General features: G+C 44.2%; 1 protein-coding gene across 4 annotated transcripts in view; it reads right to left on the bottom strand.

The window, feature by feature from the left end:
* ARIH1 (ariadne RBR E3 ubiquitin protein ligase 1) overlaps window positions 1-21,034 on the bottom strand; it is a 49,144-nt gene that overhangs the window by 7,915 nt on the left and 20,195 nt on the right. For 3 of the 4 annotated variants that reach the window (XM_066328678.1, XM_066328674.1, XM_066328675.1), the window contains exons 2-9: window positions 19,262-19,329; window positions 13,519-13,663; window positions 9,513-9,605; window positions 9,103-9,158; window positions 6,116-6,182; window positions 5,307-5,413; window positions 4,773-4,815; window positions 3,654-3,725 (exon numbers count right to left, since the gene is read on the bottom strand). In XM_066328678.1, coding sequence (XP_066184775.1) covers window positions 3,654-3,725; window positions 4,773-4,815; window positions 5,307-5,413; window positions 6,116-6,182; window positions 9,103-9,158; window positions 9,513-9,605; window positions 13,519-13,663; window positions 19,262-19,329 — 651 coding nt within the window. The remainder of the gene's footprint in view (window positions 1-3,653; window positions 3,726-4,772; window positions 4,816-5,306; window positions 5,414-6,115; window positions 6,183-9,102; window positions 9,159-9,512; window positions 9,606-13,518; window positions 13,664-19,261; window positions 19,330-21,034) is intronic. The other variant, XM_066328677.1, reaches the window with a different exon arrangement.

Here is a 21,034-nt window from a genome sequence, read left to right as displayed (position 1 = left end):
TGTTGTAAAAGCCCACACATACATAAAGCACCATAAACCTCAGCTGCTCTTTTATGAACAGGAAGCTAAATAGAAACAGGTTTCTTATTTCAGGGCAAGTGAAAGAGATTAGTCCTTTCCAGAACTCCCAGAGGAACTGGTGTACACCAGCCTCCCACAGTCACATTCACAGCAACGCCTTCACCTCTAGCCCATCCTCTAAAAAGAATCCTCAAAAACCACAGGGATTTCTTAATGATTTTCAACAAAACCCAAAAAGTTAATTATGGCAAGCGCTAAACAGTACATTATTCTAACACCTGGACTCACAGAGCAAAATTTTTTAAAACCGATTTTAAACACCAGCTCATCTGAGAAAGGGAGATGGCACTTGGGCACCTTTAGAACAACACAGATCATGGCTCCAGTGCAGTGGGAAATGGAGGAGCAAGGTTTGGTGCTGGTGCCCAGGAGGATTCCATGTCCTGCCAGAATTTCCATGCATTAGAACAAATGCAAGATCTCCAGAAAGTACAGAGGGAGCACTTGTCCAGCCATTAAAAAGTGACCTGAAAAGGGAGAGATGTGGGCTCCTGCCATTTTATCAAATGCAGGGCAGAAAAACATTCAATGATTTTTTTTTGGAGAAGAAAATGTGCCTGGTTTATCCATCAGCCCTTCAAGCTCAGTCTGGCCTGGAAGGGAAGGATGGGGATGTGCCAGGAGCCAAAGAAGCAAGGCTGGGGTGTTTTTTAGTATCAGATGAACAACTTTCATTAACACCAAGTTTAAGTTCCACAACAAAAAGCAGTGTATGGTGTGAAGGCCGGCACCATTACCAGCTTTGTTCTTTTCCCTTTGGTATTCCAAGAGGCAGAGATTAACATCGCTGACACTCAGGTTCCAAACAGGTTTCCCCTCCTCCTTTTAGACCACTTTCAGATAGTCTTGATACACCTTAGGAGCCCAAAATAAATGCACAAATCCTAGTTTTCTCTATTTTTCGCTCCTTTCAATGTCCATTTAACAAAAGTAATGGATCTCTGCGGTTTCTTTATCCCCAAATACCCAAAACCTGCCTAGTTTAACTCAAGAGAGGAACTACTGAAGAACCAAGTCTGTCAAACAAACTGAAAAAGGAAGAAAAGTGCAAATCCTTGGACTCTTCAACCACGTTCCTCAAGAAGTCTGAAAATTACAGGCTTGATAAAGGACTTGTATTGCCTTATCTCAACTTTAAATTAATCTAGTTAAGCTGAACACATGTGAAAGTAGCTTATTTTAAGAAAAAAGCCATCTACTCCAGCACACTATGCTGCAAGGGCTGTATCTTTTGTAGAAGTACAAGGAATTTAGGTCTCCTAAGTGCAAGTAAATGAATGCAAAAGAATAAAAAAATCATATCAGAAACCACAGAACTCACTACGCGAATCTCCTCATTTTTCATTCAGACCACTCTACATAATTCATCAAAAAATGCATCACATCATTCCAGTTTGGGAACAGAACCCAATTCAGCTGGGTTTCACTCTTCTATTCTCTCACACAATTGCCTGATTTTCCTTTCCAACTCCATCTCCCAGGACAAGCCAGAACAAATGTATCTCACATTCTCCCGTTGCAAAGGATTATCCAGATTTCAAGCCCACATTCCAGAGGATTGGTATTTTGCTTTTACACCTTCATCCTGGTATGACATCAAGTCTCCTTCCCTGAGAGGAGCCCACATGGGACAGGACTCAAGCCTGGATGGCTCCAGAAAACACTTTCCAAAAGCCAGCGCCCCTAGTCACAACTGAACTCCTTGGAGAGCTGTTCCCACTGATAACGGGGATTTTTGCATCTGATGGTACCTGATTCCTTTCTAGGTTCTTCGAAATGAAATTCAACACAGAATTTAGGCTGTGAAGCCAACAGTGCAGGCACAAGTTGCCCTGCTTTCCTGCTAGGAGCAGTACAGAGAAAGGAGGGATGGATACACGCTCCAAGTGCACAATTCCCATCCCAGTCTATGGCTCCAGCCCCACACCCAGCCAGCACTTGGGTTTCTCCATGCCTCTGGTCAGGGATCAGCAGGGAGGTGGCTGCAGCCCCACGATCCCAGGCTGACCTGGCTCTCTGGAGGCTGCAAAGCTCCCAGGACACAAATCCCAGTGGCCAAAGCTGGAGATTCCCACCTTCCCCAAGGCAGAGATCAGCATGAGGGTGGGTTACTCTTCCTGCCAACTTTCCCCTCAACTGAATCCAGCATCAGCTCAGAGAGAAGAATGCCATATTGTCCTTCAGCTAATTCAAAGGATATGGATGCCATAAGGCTCCAGGACTGCTGGCTTGCTCAAATATCTGGAGTAATTACCCTGATGGCAGATTTTCTCCCTGCTGCAGCCTGGGCTCCTAAGTATTCCCATGTCGGAATGTCTGGAACAGTATTAGAGGAAGCACTTAGACAGCAATGTCCAAGTACAGCTCTGCTGTTCACACCACACTAGAGGTACCGACAAAGAAGCAGGGCTGGTGCCAGGTGCCATCCTCCAGATGGGTGTTCCCCACCCCCAAAAATCTTCTTATGCCCAAGGCAGGGGCAGGTACAAGGTGGGGACCCCCAAGTTCAGCCTCCTGAGGGCTTTAACAGGCAAAACAGGGCCGTGGCTGTTCCAGTGTTCCAAATATGTGAGACCCAAGGCCAGCAGTGCTTACACTCTGCCTTTTCCAAGCTATTGCCTGCTCTTCCTCAGGTTTAACGGGAGCAGTCCCTGAAGACCCAGCAAACTCCAAACCAACCTGGTTCAGTCCCCGAGCCACTCTGGAACACACTGAGACAAAGGCCAACTCCCTTTGCCCACACAGCCCCACTCCAGCCTGATCTGAGCTGCACAGCAGGGGTTTCTCTGCCACCATAACACAACATTCCAGCTGAATGAAAACCAGGCAGCCAGCCCCGGAAAGCAGCGAGGCTGCTGCAAACAATGCCATTAACCAGTTACACAACAGAGCTAAGAAAACAAAGCAGCCATTTCCTCACTCCCTCCCCAGCTTCCTCCTTCAGCTGGGAGCCCCAGGCCTGCTCCTCACCCTCCACGGGATCTGCTGCTTTTGTGTCCTTGCCACCATGACAATCTCGGGTTTAATTTGTCTCCGAATGACCAAATGCTAAAGTTTCAGGCAAAGTTGGGCTAAGCAGAAGACCTTTACATAATGAAATCCCAGACAGCTGTTCTGCCAGCCTCCAGCTGGAACGCTGCCCAGCGGAAATGAAGGCTCCTCTGGAGGCCAATCCCAGGGATTTGAAGGCAGATGTAAATGATCCCAGCCAAACTGAGCCACGGGTGGTGGTAACATGTTCTATACATGGAACAGGCCATGGATTTGCTTAGGGAAGCCACCAGTGCCAGACAGGAGCCCAAAGACTTAAATCTTGAGCTTCCTTTGGGTCTTCAATTAACTGTTTCTTCCAAGCACTTTCCTTCACTGAACCTGAAGAGACTCACCTGATTCCAAGCATTAACACCTGTTTGCTCTTCAAACAAGAGCACTTCAGTGTACTGTGGATTTTAAGGCTTGCTCTTAATATGGAACAGGAAAAACAATCCTAGTGCAAGGAACTAGACTGATGTCCTTTTCACCTGACAAATCTGTATAAAATCTCTATATAAAAATACGAGAAAACCTCTCACCTTTGTGTTGGCTGCAATCCAATTGGAGGTTTCACTGTCATCATCACACTTCTTAATCCATTTCTTTAACCACTGTCAGAAAAAAGATGGAAGAAGAGTGTTAAATCTAACTGGAGGAACTGCAAATGTTCCCAAGACACCTGCTCACATAAAGGAAAGGAACACCCAGCCACATGAGAGCAGGGGAGTGTTGGTGCTGGAAAACTGTGCAAACAGCCACTAATTTAGTGGCAGACAGTTCCTGCAGCTCCTTCATGATCCAGCAAGCACAAGCACCCAGCACAAACACTCCTACAGTAAGTTTGGAGCTCTTAAGCTTAATCAACACAAACTTCATGTTGGACTCTTAAACAATAAGGACATTTTGGCTTTGGGGTGACTAATTGTGGCGTTCCAGCACCTGAAAGGAGCCTACAAAAAAAGATGGAGATGACTTGGAGGGACAGACACAAGGAAGAGCAGGGTCAGATGGGATATTGGAAAGGAATTGATCCCTGTGAGGGTGGGGAGGCCCTGGTACAGGTTGCCCAAAGAAGCTGTACCTGCCCCATCCCTTGAAGTGTTTAGGGATGGGGTTTGGAATAACCTGGGCAAGTGGAAGGTTATCTTGGCCCATGGCAGGCTGTGGGACTAGATAATCTTTAAGGTCCCTTCCAACCCAAACCAGCAAAACCAAATTAGTTCCTCCAGTACAACAGCTAACACCTGACAAAGCACCAAACACCAACAGGAACAGCTGGTAAAGGAACGATCCTTGTCCAAAAAGCACCTTCACTCCTCTGCAGAGGGTCACAGGTCTAACAACCTCCTCTTCCAGACAATTCCCACCTGGATGAGGCACTGTTCTCTCACAAGATCCAACTGTGAGGCAGCCAGTAAATGCACCCAGTAAGATTTCACACAGGTTCTCACCCTGTGATTTAAAGAGGTGAGCTACTCTGCTCCCTGATGGGAACAACAACTGGGTTCAGTGATCCCTGGGGGTCTCTCCCAGCTCGGGATCATCTATGATTCTATGGAGAGCCACAAAAACTTGGGCTTCGTTGCTAAGTCTCGCACATAAATTTATGTTAAGCTTTTTCAAAACACAGATTTGGACAAGAACCTTGACTTGCTCACCTTGCATTTAACAGGATCATGCCAGTTTTCTCCGCAGTTAAAGCTGTAAGAGAAAAATGAAAATAAGCAAACAGGGTAGATGATTGTACTTGTAATTGAACAGTGTGAGTTTTCATCTGGGTTGTTCAAAGCCAGTCCTAAGAAAACTCAACACATCCCCCCTCTTCAATCCTGAAATCCCTCAAGAGCCACTTTAAAAACAGCGACAGAGCAAGGTGGAGTGGCTTCCCACTGCCAGAGGACAGAGTTAGATGGGATTATTAGGGAGAAACTCTTTACTGTGAGAGTTGTGAGACACTGAAACTGGTTCCTAGACAAGTCACCCCATCACTACAAGTGTCCAAGGCCAGGCTGGGTGGGGCTTGGATGGAGCAGCCTGGGATGGTGGAAGGTGTCCCTGTTAGTGGCAGGGGCTGAACTCGATCACCTTTCAGGTCCCTCCCAAGCCAAAGCAGTCTGGGACTCCCTGAACACCCACTAACTCTTGCAGGGCAGTGAGCAGAGCAGCAGCAGCATCTCCTGGGTGGCTCTTACCAGAACTGACGGCCACATTTGCAGCGCACGGGTTTAGCATCCGGGTATTGGACTTTAACGACGTGGTGGCAGTCGGGGGCAGGACACCACTTTAACAGTCGATTACACTGCAAAACAAAGCACACACCGACATCACACAGGAAGGATGTGCTCAAGGACAGCTCCTGCCCTGCGTCACTCGGTCGTGGCTGCAAACAGCTCAGGAATTAAAACCAAACCCACTGCACCCATCACTTCTGGCAAGGACTGAAAGCTTGATCCCGTAACAGCTTCTGCCCTGGGCTCTACAGGACAGCTGAGCCCACACAACTGGCAAACTGGGGCAGTGCAAACATCTTGCAAAGCACCTTTCTTCAAGTTTATTTTGAGGCTATAAAACTATCAGTATTTTGCTAAAGCACTTTTGCAGTTTTACTTCAAGTGGCAAAAGGTTGAACGCACGTTATTATTTACTGCATTTGCCGGTCTCCAATGTGAAGTATCTCAGGTAACATTCAAGAGTCATAAATATTATATAACTATTACATAACTATTATAACTACGTAATTCTGCTTCTCAGAACCCAGACATTAAGCAACAGCTCTTACGTTCTCTTTAGGTCTTTTGTCCTAAAGTTTTGTTTAGTCTTTTCCTACAACTATCCCTGTAAGGCAAAGGACCATGAAACAACAACCTCTGCATTCACACTTGTTAGAGACCTTGCAAAAAACCTGCTCTGCAGTTCTAAACAAGCCTCCAGCCTGTGGCTGGTACAGGTGAGAGACAAAAACAACCTGCAAGCCATTAAAAAATTCAAATAAAAAACTCACCTCTACAAAACTATTGGTTATTAAATGCTGGTACTTTAATTTAACCTTGGAATCTGTGATCAGACGCCTGCGGGAACAGAAGAAACAAAAAAATTGTAGCAGAAATCTTGTTTTTTTCATACACTGCCATTAAGTTAAGACAAATACGTTTGATTCATCCTTCTACACTTGCAGGTACTTTTTGTACTTACCTGTTCTCTATTTATTTGTTAGATCATTTTTTTTATTATGAAAAGTACATTCATTCTATTCAATATATAAATATATATATAAATGTATTAGCTTCAGAAACAGAAAGCTCACGCAGTTCAAAAGAATTGAACCTGTTGGTGTGAGGATTTTTACTTAAAAACACTTTCCTGAAGAGCCCAAGAAACAAAGCAAGTAATTTAATCAGTTCATTTAGGTAAAACATGCACATTTTGTGGCAAATCCCTTTAAAAAGCTCCAGAACAACCCTTGTGTGGCTAATAACTTTGGGAAGCCTCAGGTTAGCTGGGTTTCAGTGGAATACTACAGCTTCAGCTTAAAAATTAATGAGTTTTTAATCTATTGGCCATAAAAACAAAGTTGATTTGAATTCGGCATCACTAGGAGTGTACACCACATGGACTTAAAGCTAATTCCAGTCTGCCTGGAACTGGGAGAGCAGAGGAAAACTGACTGATGGGAACCCTTGACAAGCATGGTGACCACTCTTCTCCTGGGCACACCATCCCAGCTGGCATTTGCAGACTGCCCAGGCTAAATGCATCCAAAATAACTTAATTATGGATTGCTGAGCACTTCTAAAAATGTCTTTTAGCTATGACTGAAGTGTCTTCCCAATATATCTAAACATAAAGCTGTACTAACACACCCTTTGTGGCATTCCTGGTTTAAATCCTACTGTGGAATTCAGCTTTATACAGGCCACAGCATGGGTAAATACTGGAATTAATGGATTTTCCTTTCCAGTTGCAGCTAAAACTAAGTGTACTCCTGCATGTTATCCTTACAACACTCCCTGAGGAGTGGTGTATGCCCATGGGATGTGCACAAATCCCAGCCCTGGGCAGCTGGGGAGCTCCTCACCCAAGCACATGCTGGTTATTACATAAATCACAGCACGTGGCAGCTCAATTCCCAGGGCTAAAATAAAACAAATCAGCTGACAAAGCATCTCTCCTGCATTTCTGGAGTCAAACTTACTGAAGAATTACTGAAAAAAAAATTTGAATGTAGTATGAATTATAAATCTGAGCTTTTTTTACCCCATACCTGGGCTTCAAGACATATTAAATAGCACCTTGAAAATGTATTGTATTATAACAATATATCAGGTACTGGAATTTAAATTATTAGTCATGCCATGACTAACCAGAGTACATAATCCACTGGTTTTTTTGCTTATCAACATGGTTTGATTGCCCCAATCAACATCACAAGGTCACAATCTTCAAGAATTTTCCTTTGAGTATTATTGTCTTTTGGCAAATCATAAATGAAACTAGACAAATTAAGAGGTGAAACCCATGCCCAGAGCCATAAATCATATTAATTTTGTGTCTGTATTGCTTGGAAACTGAGAGCTGAAGACTTTGTAAACAGGAAAGGACCTAAAAAGTAATAATTAAGGTCAGAGAAGTGGTGCAGGTTCCAGTTGAGATCATTTACATTTTTGCCATTTATATTGAGATACCCTAAGATTGCCCCACTTGTCCCTCTTGGCTTTTAAAGAAAAAAGTTGTCAAAAAATGCACCTTCCTCCCCACAGAAATCCAGGTAAGCTCAGGCAAAGGGGGATTTTTACCTCTAGAAACAGTTTCTAGTTTTACTCAGACAAATGGGACTTGTTTCCTTTAGCAGCCAGCTGCCACTGCCCTGTCCCAGGCCTCATCCCTGCCCTCTCCAGCCAGGTGGAATCCCAGAGCATTGGCCTCCTTTTCTTCCATCCTTTCCTTGCTGCTGCATCCTCTAATGGTTTCAGCCACTCAATTTCACATGCACTGTGTGAACAGCTCATTCCAACTGTTGCAATCAAGAAAACACTCAAAAAAAGTCCTGCTGAGAGCATTTGACTCCACAAATTGAAGTTTAACGTCTGGTAAACAAAAATCTCAATCAAGTCACTCAAGATATGCCAACTTCAGCTCAGTTTCCACCCACTGGACTCTACAAACCACCCCTCAACAGGGCAGGAAAACGTTTCAGCTACTTCCACTTCCATCCAGCCTACACTCCATGAGTAACCAAGAGCCAAAATTGGGAAAATCGGTACTCTGAAAGCAACTGATAATAAAAAACAACCAATTAATATCAATGAGTGAGTCAGGCTTCAGGAAGGAAAAAAGAAGGTAATAGAATAAGCCTCTACTGAGATGCTTTTTAGCAAGAAGAATTAAAATGAACTTTAACAAAGTTCAGAATTATGAAGGGTATTGCTCATGCAACAACCTCCCCCAGTATGAAAGAGAAGGAAGCTCACGGAGTTCACAGCTCCACCATGAACTAAGTCTTTCTACAGCTGGACAATTTAGTAATCCAAGGACACAGGCTTAATCACATCTTGTGTTTGAGGGTCAACTGCCTCCTATCAGAGGGCAAAAACCAAACTTTGCATCAGCCTTTAGCACTCCTGTCCTCTGACTCACCTATTAACTACAGCTAGAGGGCTTGGGGAACCAGTGGGTTGACCTGGGTAGAAGTCCTAAATTCCTTCGTAAATCAAAGGAAACAAAATGCACAAAGCAGTAAAACAGGGTTTGGAAACCCTGGTGTCACACTGACCAAACTGGTCAGGGAGTCTTTCCTCCCAGTGCTGTCACATGGGGTTTTCACACCTAAATAGGAAGTTAAGAGACATTCTGGTATCAAAAGAGACAGTTCAAGACAGGTTTCTCTGACACCTGCAAGCCTCTGTGCAGTTTGTTATAAGCATTTGAATAAATTTGAATTGCATGTGAGTAACACAATGGGAAGAGAGCAGAGCCAAGAGCATCACTTACATAACTGTGTTGTCGTCCACTAAGATATCACAGCCATGGGCAGGGCATGAAATGGTCTGAAAAACACAAAAAGGTCATAGGAGGAACACCGGTTATCCTGGTTTTGCATCACAGGGAATTCCAAGGCAACAGACCTCATCACAATCCACAGCCAAAGGAATGCTCTGCCTCTCCCACCACATCCCAGGTGTGCCACTGGTTCCTCCTTCCCCAGCCCAGATACCTGCACCAACTCCACAGAATTCTCTCCAGATTCACCTCAGCAGGGCCTGCAGCCCCCAAACCTTTGGGGTTTGGGTTTTCTCTATTGTTCTTTTGGGTTTTTTTAAACTTTAGCAGAAAGACTCTCCCCTGTCTGTCCAATTTCCAGAATTTCCAGAAATAAGCCATGAGGTGAGTTGAGATTTTACCTGTCCCATGCCTTCCTCCATTATTTTGGTAGTTAAATATTCACTCCAGCACTGCATACAGAACTTGTGTCCACACTCTAGGCCAGTGAAGTACTGCAATGACAAAGAACACAAAACATGGCCTCATTTTATCACATGGACTCACTCCTTCATTTCATCCTTCTTGGTGCTGTGCAGTTTCATCCATCTCTCACTCCCCACACCAAACCTGAAACATTGCTATTCCTTCTGCATCATCACCCTGCAGAACATTGCCAAGGCAGCTTTAGTCACTCTTCCAAAGCCAGACTTTAATCCCCAACCCCAGCAGCAAGGAAAGGTGTGGCCCATGTTTCCATCCTGCCCATTTAAATTTATCCTTGTTTTAGGAGTGTATCTGGAGCACAGCATGGCTCTCTCCCATTTCACTTTGGAAATCAGTCAAATAATTGCAACACCAAACAGGTCACAGAGACAAGATACAGAGTCTTCATTCCTTCTGTTTTTTTCCCCTTGACACATGTGGGTGCTGCCCAAAAGTCCCAGACCTCCTCAGGGAAGTTCCCCCTGAAACCCAGATGCTCATCAGATGAGGACACTCAAGATCCTAATTAGCAAGTGTAAATTGCTAAATAAAATTCAGTAATGATCTGCTGTCACAGACATCAACAGGGACAACTCCATCCTTGTCTGCATCATCTGCACAGAGCTGTGAAGACATCATCTGGGACTCAGTGATTACACAAGGGGTGGAGAAGCAAACCCTGCTGAGGAAAGACTGGAATTAAAGTACTTTTCTCTGGTCAGCTTAAAGTTATTTTATACTCAGAGTCAGCACCAAGGAAAACTGTATTGAAAACACTCCATTTGTACCACTCTAGAGGTAATATTTGCTGGCTCAGCTTTTCAAACCAACTTCTCAGCTAGTGAGATAAAACCAGAACTCAGATACCATCAAACTATGAAACTCCAGAGAGGAAAGAACCCAGAATCCTCTGTAGAACAGCCCGAAAGAACAGCAGGATGGTGGTGACGGAGGGAAGGAGAATCCACCTGAGGCAAATGTTCTTCCCAAACCACCTTCTCAGACACGACAGATCTGTTGTGTCCATCCCACAGAGGTGTAGCAGCTGTTTGGTGCCATCTCTGGGTGCTCTGGCATTGCCCAGGGAAGGTTCCTGGCAGGCTGTGACACTGCTCTCACACTCCTGCCACCAGCACAGGCTGCAGTCTGGGAGCACCAACACAGGTCAAACTGACCTGAGCATCTGACTGGGCTCCAGGTAAAAATAGAGACATCCACCCCAAAAAAACAACAGAGATCAGAGAGGAGGCTGACACCTCTGTGGTGCCAGGTACACCAGCTGCAAGAGTGAAAAAAGACACCTTCCAATTTCTGAGCCCCTACTGAGCCAGCTAACAAGCTATCTGATGCTCCACATATGCTGCTGTGGCCAAGTGACATCTCCTGGAGATGCGGAGTTAGAGAAAAAACATTTTAACACCTGTAACTTTTGGGATGCCACAGCAGGAAGCTATCCCAAAAACAGTACTGGCTTTCCAGTGAATTCTGGCTTCACCACATGTGAGGAGAAGCAAGCACAGATAAAGGAATCATCCCTCACTGAACCCAAACACTCCTGCAGCAGGCACATGTGAGGAACCAGCACAGAACACATCTTCATGTAAGACCTGTTGTGGTTATTTCAGGCAGGGAAATGCTTTGCTAAATGCCCACAGAAAGGCAGCCATCACCATGCTTCCTCCCAGGCTGCAAAGAATGCAGAGAATCTCTCAGCCCTTTTCTTTACTTTGAGGGAGTTCCCAATTATTTTTGGCTCAGCTGACAGCAGATGTCAAGAGAGCAAGTAAAAAAGCCAACATAAAACCACCAAGGACGGGGGGAGCAGTAACTCTTTAGGCAGCTCATTAGCCCAGGGGACAGCTCTGCTGTCACCACATCTGTGCCCAACACCTACAGTCTGGACAAAGCAGGATGTTCCCAAAACCATCCCCAGCCCACTCTCCTGAGGGTGAGGGACAAGACAGGAGGAAGGCAAAGGCATGACCCTCCCAAATCTTGTCTTACCAGTAAAGGTGTCACCCAAAACAACTGCTGGGACCTGACAGTGCTTGCCAGGGACACAGAGCAGGTGAAACATCTCCCTTAAGTCCTCAAACTTGCAGGGTGAGAGCTTCAAATGCCTTTTTTGGCAGGTGCTTCCCAAAACCTCAAACCACAGCTCTTTGGAGGTGACTGAAGAGCTACAGAGACTTTGTAGACGGGAGAGAGGGAATTTCAAGACTAATGTTCCTACAACAACTGTACACTGTAAAACTTCTGAACACCTCCAAACTCTCACCTTTCCATAGGCTAAAAAGGGCTCTCAGTGCAAAAACCCCACAGGTAACATATAGAAAAATAATTAGCTGATCATTGCAAGAGGATTTTCAAAGCTGATATTTTAGGCTGGGCATTGAACATGAAAATAATCCTAAAATTTATAATTCCCATTGACTAGAACACCTTCAAAACAGATTACAATCATCTTAGACACAGACACTACACTGTTTTAGAGCTTTTACAGAAGAAACAACAAATACTAGTTTGCCTATAGACTCCAGCTTTTTTTGAAGGGCCAAGAAAGAGAGTCCCCTCTGATGTCTTTTAACACCAGCAACAGACACAGCCCTGCTCCAGCTGAAAATCAGCTCTTCTAACAACTGGGCCACTGCTATTTGAGCTACAAAACCAAGAAGTATTGGTGTGTTTTGTGCTGTTCTTTCCAGTTTCAAAACTCTAGACAATGCAGGGGTGTGATTCTGGGGGTTGTCCTGTGCAGGGCCAGGAGCAGGACTCAATGGTCCTTGGGGTCTGTTCCATGATTCTCTGATTCTGCCTCCCAAGTAGCACAGTACAGAGGACAGGCCTGTCACTTGTGAGCTGTACTCCCACCCAGCACAGCAACTAGGTTAAAATGGAGAGAACAATGTATTAGAACATATTGCCTTTCCTTTTCAAAGCACCTCATCGTACAAAGCAGGAATTTGCCTTCCCAGCTATTCTTCAAGAAGGAACTTGGAGCACACAAGGCTGAAGAGGAGACACATGAAGCCTTGTGGTTCCTGGCTCAAGAGCAACAGGGATCTTAATGCTGACAATGGGAGGCCTAAAGCTGGGCTTTGCTCAGCTCTGTCCACTCCAGGGAAGAAGATCCAGAGCAAGGGAGAGGCCACAACCAGGGAACTTCACCCCAGGCTACTCCTGAACCCCAAAGCTCATCGTGGTTCCTTGCTGAAAACACACCCAGAGCAAGAACAAAGTCTTATGTGAGGGCAGCTTTGCCTGGAAAGGCCCAAGACATGTTTTAGGGTGTTCTGGAGGCACAGCACCCCCACAGAAAGCAGGTTCCAACAAAGGAAGAATTCCTTACTATCAGCACTTTGCCTTTTGATGAACTCTCTTACATGAGCTTCCCCACTCACCTCCTTCTTCTCCCAGATCTCCCAACAGTATGTCTTGCCCCTGGGAGCCCCAGCAGAGCCTGGACCTCTTAGCAGTGTAAGGAATGCTTTAGTTTGGTCAACAGTGACAAAAAAAGTAGCACTAACATCCAGGACATTGATGTAGAGCCCCAGCAATCACTGGATAACACACCCTCCTCGTGTCTGACTGAAAGAGTATTGCCCAAGCATGATACAGATGCAAAGATATCCACGTTTTACTTCTACTACTTTTATTCTAGACTTCCTAGTTTGACTATTTTGTAGCACTACTTATTGCTTTTAAAAGCTGCTTCCTACCTTGTCTTTCTACTTAAGTAAACCCCTTTGCCCATCAAACTTTTCAGAGATTTTCAATTTTAATATCCTTTATCTGGTAGCTAATCTTTGCCTGCTTTTTCCTGAACTTTACCACACCGGTCCTTGGGTGCCAGCACCTTTAGAGGTGTTCAGCAGGAAAATGGGAAGTCTCAGGTCAGAAATGTGGAGAGCTGCTGGTCAGGCAGCACCGAGGGGTACTCACCGAGTTTGGGTAGTTCAGATAGCAGATCTGACAGGACATGTCCTGGGCTGATGACCTGGTGTTCATCTGGCGCGTTCGCGACTTTTTACTTGGATTAATGACGTGACACTCTGCAAAGAGCTTCTCCAAGTTGCCATCGAAGTATCTGCACAACACAGGACAGAATGAAAATTTAACCACCTTCTACATCAGTTTTCCATTCTAGGTAGCAGTTAAGTGTACAAAGATGCTTTTTATATTTCAAAACTCAAACACCCACTACTTCCAACAAACTCTTCTCTAACACAACACAGAGGTGGATATTAGACAACTACATCATTTCAGAGACTCTCGCTTGAATTACACTCTCCTGAAATTCAGGCACCTTCAATTGTTCAGCTGCATTTCAAGTAATTCAAGTAATTTCAAGTATTTCATGATTCTCCCCAGTGATTGCTTTGCATTAGAATTCCAGGACAGGGAACTAGAGCAAGAACACCTGAGTTCACAGTTCAGGCATTGCAACACCTTCCTAAAGCACAGGTTTGATGCCTTCAAGCTCAATTCTTTTCAACTGAAGCCTTCCATTTTGCCTGATATTCTGATCATTAGCCATTTGGGCATCTTTTGGGTCAACCTGAGGTAATTTAACAACCTCCTAAAAACTATAGTTCCAGGTTTACAATGCTTCCAAAGATTAAGTACCTATTGGAAAGGAGGATGCAAAATTGCCTGGGGAGAGAAAAAAGATCACTTCCTTTCTATTTCTTATTCCCTTAAGGAAAACAATACTGCTTTGCTTTAAAGGCTCATAAAAAGCTCTTCCTTGAAGAGGAGGACCAAACTGGAGAGAATCATTATCAGAAAGCTCAGCCTTTTCCCAGAATCCTTCACACACCTTTCTCCAGCCTGCAGCAGCTGCAAAGAACTAATTAAACCAGACAATTACCCAGCCCCATCACCTGCACACATCCCCCAGCCAAACCCAGTAAGTCATTACCCCACTCCCTTATAGCTCTACCTACCAACAAGGCTTGATTTATAATTGAAAAAAATATCAATTTTCCTGCTGTTTCATCTGTTTCTCATTGCAGTTCATGTATTTTAGATCTTACATTCCAAGACACTGAACCTGGAAGGAAGCTGTGAATTCTGGCATCACAGCATCCACGAGGCTTTGCCACTGTTCTTTCTGTTCTTCCAGTGTTAGATCAGGATTTTACTCGAGCAAGTTCTTTTGCTTGGTTAGAGGATTATTTTTAGAAATTTATATGTTATATTTATATCTAGAGATATAAAATCACATATTTAGAAAATTTTAGGAAGTGACTTCAGTGCACTCCCATTATAGGCAGTATTTGTTTATTAAGAATCATGGGTAAATATTAAGTCCACAGAAGTTTTCCAAGTGCTCTTAGAGGCAGCAGGAGCAGCACAGGACATGTTCTGAGGAGAGCAGATACACAGCTGGATGTGAAGTTTGCAAGGAAAACAGTTTTGTACACAAATGCTATGATGCAACTTGAACTCTGATGCTCATGACCAGCTAAATGCTTATGGAAATACCAGAGTTTTTTGTAGTGGTGGGCTGGTTTTAAAGGTGAATATCCATGTCAGGAACAAGATTTTTTTCACCTGGAATTACCTATCCCCTTTAAATACCTATGGATAGTATTCCTGCTTCTCCATGCTGTTTCCTTTTCATGCATTTTCTTTTCGAATAAGTAATTCCCACATTTATTTTCATCTGTTGTCTCTCAGACTCAGTCATGTTGCCACTGGGCCATAAGAACTCCAGAAAATGCAGGGAGAAACCTGGATCTCCCTGAAAACAGACATTTCCAATGGAAACTCCAAAGTCCAACAGCTCTCTACACTGCTGCTCCACCACTCCTTACACAAACATGCCCAGGGCTCAGTCTTGCAGTTCCTTCAATGGTTAGGAACAACCCCTAATTCCAATTACCATCCCTTTTTCCCACTTGTTCCAGCATCACCACAGACCATCCATGTAGGCAGCTCTCCCTTTGCCCTTCCCATGTTATTTGGTCAAAGGATTCCCAGGCAGCAGCTCTAACACCCTTCCCTCCCACAGCAGGTGAGCTCCATGTGACATTCCCCGACTTCCCTGGCCAGCAAACCTTCTCCACCACCAACTTCCATTTCCACTGATCCTCCTTGAATCCAAGGAAGCCAAACCACATGCAATCCCAGCCCCTGACCTCATACTATTTCACTTAGACTTCTCCTGCACATCTCACCTAATGCACTGCAAAAGATGGCTACATTTCTCCAGACCTCCATGTCAGCATCCCGCCTTCACTTCCTTCACAACTCCAAGAATTCTGATTTTTCCCCAAGTGCTCTCTATTAAAGGGTTGGTTCTTGGTACCTCCATCCTTATTTTCATCCTAGAGAGCACAGCACCTTTAAATCCTCTGCCCTTCCTTCCCTTCACAATGCAGATATTGAGTAATTCCAGCACTTCTGGCACATGAAATTTTCCTCTATTAATTCTTCAAAGTTTATTTCCTTCATCACAAAGTTGGGGTGTTTTTTTCTGCTATTTCAAAATGAATGGCCAAACCAGTGTTTGTCCATTATTTTCAAGTGTTTCTACTTACCAAGACCAAACCTATAACAATATGTAGTCTTTTTGGCAGAGGGATCAAGCTGTCAGCCCCTTTATCTCCTCAAAATTCCCTCCTGCTGTTTGTAACTGCCTAATCGCCATTTTCCAGACATAATCAAATCCTACCCATGGGAGTATCAAAGATAAAAAGCCTTTTCACTGAAAAAAATTGCTTCTAGTACACACTTTGGGATATTTACTTCCATGGAAGAGCATTTGTGAGTGTCAGTGCATCAATATACTCACAGTAAAAGATATCTCCACATCAAAACTCCTGCCATGCACCGTTTTTCACCTGTTCAGCCTCTGCTGAAGAGTGTAAAATATTTCTTTTTTCCAAGGAAAGCAGGCAGCCAGGTTATGGAGAAGAGGCAATCTGGGCATTCCTGACATCCCTCCTCTGCTCAGAGGGAGCAGAACATGTGGCCACCAAGATAAGCAGCTACAAGAGACTGCTACATCTCCAGCTGTGCCTCCAGGGATTAAATCAGGCCTTGGGGACGTGCTCAGACACTTGTCTCTTAACAAAATGACCAGGGGAAAGGCAGCTAAGGCAAGAGAGCTGCATTTTAACCTCTTCATCACACAGAGGTTCCTCCCCAAACTCCCAGCAGGAGAGGACACCATCAGCCATAGTCAAATTGGAAGGTGATCAAGGTAAGGTTCAAGCTAAAGCACCTTCTTCACTTGTTTCTGAGGTGATGTGGTCATTCTGCACCTGCTGCTCTCCTGTCCTATGAATCAAGTTTGCAAGACCCAGGAAAATAATATCTGACATCTTTATTCTCCTAAACACATGCAGCAGATCAGAGGCTGAACTAATATCTCCTCCACTCACCACTTCCCTCCTACAAACAAATCCACCCCAAACCCCCAATTTTGCTTTTGCACACAATTAGTGTTTCACCACTGGGACAGGCCAGGTTTTGAGGGTGTAATGAGGCTATAAAAAGTGGGGAAACAGAGCAATTTTCATGTCACAAGCTCAGACTACCCCACTTATCAAAAAAAGAGAAGCCACTTGGCTGAAGTGCTTTCCTCCAGGCCAGGTCTGATAAGGCTGCTGGGAGGTCGTGCTGACTCACCATGAGCTAAGGGAAAACAGGCACTGATTAGAAACTGCAAATACACACCACCAAACAACAGGAACTTTCAAGCAAAATGTGTATTTTGGGTTTTTTCCCCCCCCTTAATCCTCACCTATCACCACAGCAATGACCAAACCCTCTTGACCAACAAGAGATTGCTCTCAGCCTCCTACTCAGCTTCCTACTCCTGCTTTAACACAGCTGAGCACTCCAGAAGATTTCATGGAAGTTGTTTGGGGCAGAAGTGACAGAAGGCAGCATCAGGCACTCTCGAGATGTTCTGGTGTGTTTCGAATACAACAGGACATCAATAAGCATCAAAACTGGGACCAGTGTGCAACAGGTCTGCCTAAGCCAGTCATGTATTCTGTTAGTCACGGGGCTAATCCTGCTGAGTTAAATATTTTAATGAATATGTTTACCTGTGGATTTGTAAATATAACATGTACTTAAACTGTAAAAGCCTTAACAATAATACCTCTCACTGACGTGGCTGGCACCTCCCTTGTGGAAAAAACCAAAACAAAAACAAAACCAAGCCCAATTTTTATTTTTAAATTGATGACAGCCCTAAACAAGCTTTCAACAACAAGGCACAGGACCTACTGTACAAAGGGATGGCTTTGCAGTGCACTTGTGTAGAGGTATCTCACAGCCAAGGAGAGTGAACTTTACCCTGACCAAGGAGAACTAGCCCAAGAAACTCAAATACCAAATCAACAGACATATTGCAGAGCAGGAATTAAATCAGAATTCTTAACAGCTGTAATCAGAGTTAAATAGTGGATATGTTTGTAACACAAAGCTTTCAGAGTTCCAACATTTACTAAAAGAGGTCAATCTTAGGAAAATAAGGACTAGAAAGCTGTACAAAAATACAGTCACATCAGAAAAAAAAATCTAGGTTAAACAAAACATAAGAGACACCTGAACACCAACACTAACCAAAAATATTACAGAAAGGGGGCTAAAGATACCCTAAATCCATCAGCCAAGCATAGCAGAAATATTTACACTCCAAAATAATTACTAACAGTGTGAAAGCCTTGGCTCCTCTTTCCCTGGGTGACAGAACACCAAACTACAGGCCTTAATAAAGAGACATTTATCAATTCAGAGGGACACCAACAACTGATACTGGCTTACCAAGCACATCTCCTCTTCCCATACCAGGCATGAGGCAAAGGAAATGGTAATTAAGAGAAAAGTAATGATCAAACTAATGATCCTACCAGGCCCTTGACACTCACCCATTGGTTACTTCACACCAGGTAAAACCAGCAGACTCCACAACCAGCCAGTCCCTGTACAGCTTCTACTGCTCCTTTTGGTCCAGATTAATTCTCCTCCCAGTTTTCGAAAATAAATGAAATTCTCCAGCTCCCCCAACTCTCTTCAACACCAACACTGGCATTGGAATGAAGCAAATGCAGCTGGATTTGGTCTCCACTGTATAACAACAAACTGAACAGTACCTTTACCAAGGCACATTCCAAGAGCTGGCAATCAAAGATGGGAAATAACCATGAAACACTCTGCTCTGAGGGGGAGGGAGAGGCAAAATTCAAGCCATTATTTACACACACTGAAGAAAACCTGGTGCTGTGGAGATGAAGACAAGGCAGGACCATTATCAGTCAGGAACAATTTAGCCTTGGCCAGAGCAGCAAATAAACATGTGAGGAATACACATGCCAGCATGACAGGCAAGAGCAGCTAAATCCAAATCCAAAACAGTTGCTAGATAACAAGAACCTGCTCCTGCTTGCTTTTTTGCAAAGCCTGTACATGTTCAAACTGGAAATCCCTCTTTCCAACAGGCAACTTCACTTCCACAACTTCTAAGTCTAACCAGGCATCAATAATATTAAAACAAGGAGTCACAAATCACCCTTAACTGCTGGGAAAGTGGGAACATTTCGAGCTTACACAAAAGATTCTTCTGCTACACACTGTGCATTCATCCATCCTCAATTAATCCAGGGACAAACATTTTTTCCAGCTCTGTGACACAAGGTGGTTGCATGCTAAGGTGGCTGCTTACCTTTCCATCAGCTTCTCCTTATCCCAGTTGAAATGGCTAAGCAATATTCGAGTGATAGTCGCTGGATTCTGGAGAAAGAAGAGAAAAACAATCAATAATTGAGTAACCAAGCCAGAGCTTTGAATAAGCAAAAGGAAAATCAGCGTGTCTGATAACATCATCTCTTCAGACAATACATGTTTACTGGCACGGACTGGGAAATAGCTGGACTTGACAGATAGGGAAATTTAAAAGAAAAAAAAACATGCCAAGTCTATAAATCCAAGCATCTGTATAAAATGAGAATTTGGTTGAAGATTTAAGGACCAGATTAATTACACCTGCCCCAGTGCCAACATCTCCACATCCAGCATGCCTGCACAGTGCAATCCCAGGATGTCTGTAGCATGCAGGAAGGGTTGATTTCCACCCATCATACCCATTTTTTTGCCACAATCTCCACACTACTTGCAGAGCAGCCCTGACCATCAAAACACTTGGGCTGAAAACTGTCCAAGAACACAACTGGCTGCCAGTGTAAAATGATAAAATGCTTGGAAGACCCCAGAAGTTCCTGAAGCATCATGAAATCCAGAAAAAAGTCATGGACAGCTAAGGAAAGAAATACAGCTTAGAAAGGTCAGAAAGAAGGTGGGACATGATAGGATTTTCACTTGTATGCAAGTTTTTATTCCAACTAAATCTGAATCATCAGCCAAGAGTTTGATTACATGAGAAACACACAGACCATATGGCTTGTGTTACACCCCAGAACCATGTTTTAGCTCCCTAAATGCACTCTCTGGGCTCAGTTTTAGGCCCATTTACATGCAAAGGAGACAAGAGCAGGGCCCAGAGAGCCGCTGTGTGTACTTTGCCATTCGACACCAAAATGGAAGTTTGCCTCAGGGCAAACGTTCAATGGACGCTCTGAAGCTGTTGAAAAGTAGGACATAAACCAGCAATGTGATTTCCTGAGCCCTGGAGCTACAGCCACAACCTGATGCTGCCAAAAGCCAATGCTGTCACCCACAGCAGCGATCCCACCCCAACCCTTCATGTCCTGTCCTCACCAGTCCATACCAATACAGCCATTTTATGCTGCAAATAATGGTTTAGAAACCGATCTTCTCTTTTCCTACAGCTTGGTTTTTTTCATGGAATCAGTTCTCCAATCTATCTGATTGCCTGACCACACTAACAGCTGCATTAGCACAAGGGGAAGGCAGGACAGCCTCTTTCACCACCACCACCACCAAAACCTTCACTGAAATAAAGCCCTCGGGTGACAGGGTAATAAGCACAAAGAACCAGTCTTGTGGTTTATACTATAAAAAATGACACTCCTTCTACAGCGTGTTCTGACTCTTATTAATGCCAGCACAGATTGTTTAAGACCAAACTAAGATTTTTTTTTTTGTTTCCTCAGCTTAAAAAACCAAATGTGAACCAAAGCAGCTTTAGAAAGGTTTGACCTGATCTCTGATGCAGTCCCTGTGGAACCCCATAAACAGCAATCCCAGAAATGGGTATTGCTTAACACTGCAAGGTGACACTGTGGCTCTGGTCCATACCTGAACCAGTCTCCCAGGTGACGGGATCCAAGCTCTTCCCTGGCTGACAACCATGTCACCAGCTCTCCAAGAGCATCCCTCCCTCATCCAGCCCTGAGGAGAGGAGCAAGCAGCCCAACACTCTCAAGTCAGTCCTGCCAACAAGAAGCTCTATGGGAATTTAAGGGTTTCCTTCACCAAAAGGCTTCTCCAACTGCCTCTTTTGGGGGTTAGTTTCTGA

This window comes from Sylvia atricapilla, chromosome 13, assembly GCF_009819655.1.
Source record: "Sylvia atricapilla isolate bSylAtr1 chromosome 13, bSylAtr1.pri, whole genome shotgun sequence".
In the NCBI taxonomy this organism is placed as follows: domain Eukaryota; kingdom Metazoa; phylum Chordata; class Aves; order Passeriformes; family Sylviidae; genus Sylvia; species Sylvia atricapilla.
The sequence above is the reverse complement of the archived record's forward strand: the minus strand, read 5'-3'. Positions and strand labels throughout refer to the sequence as shown.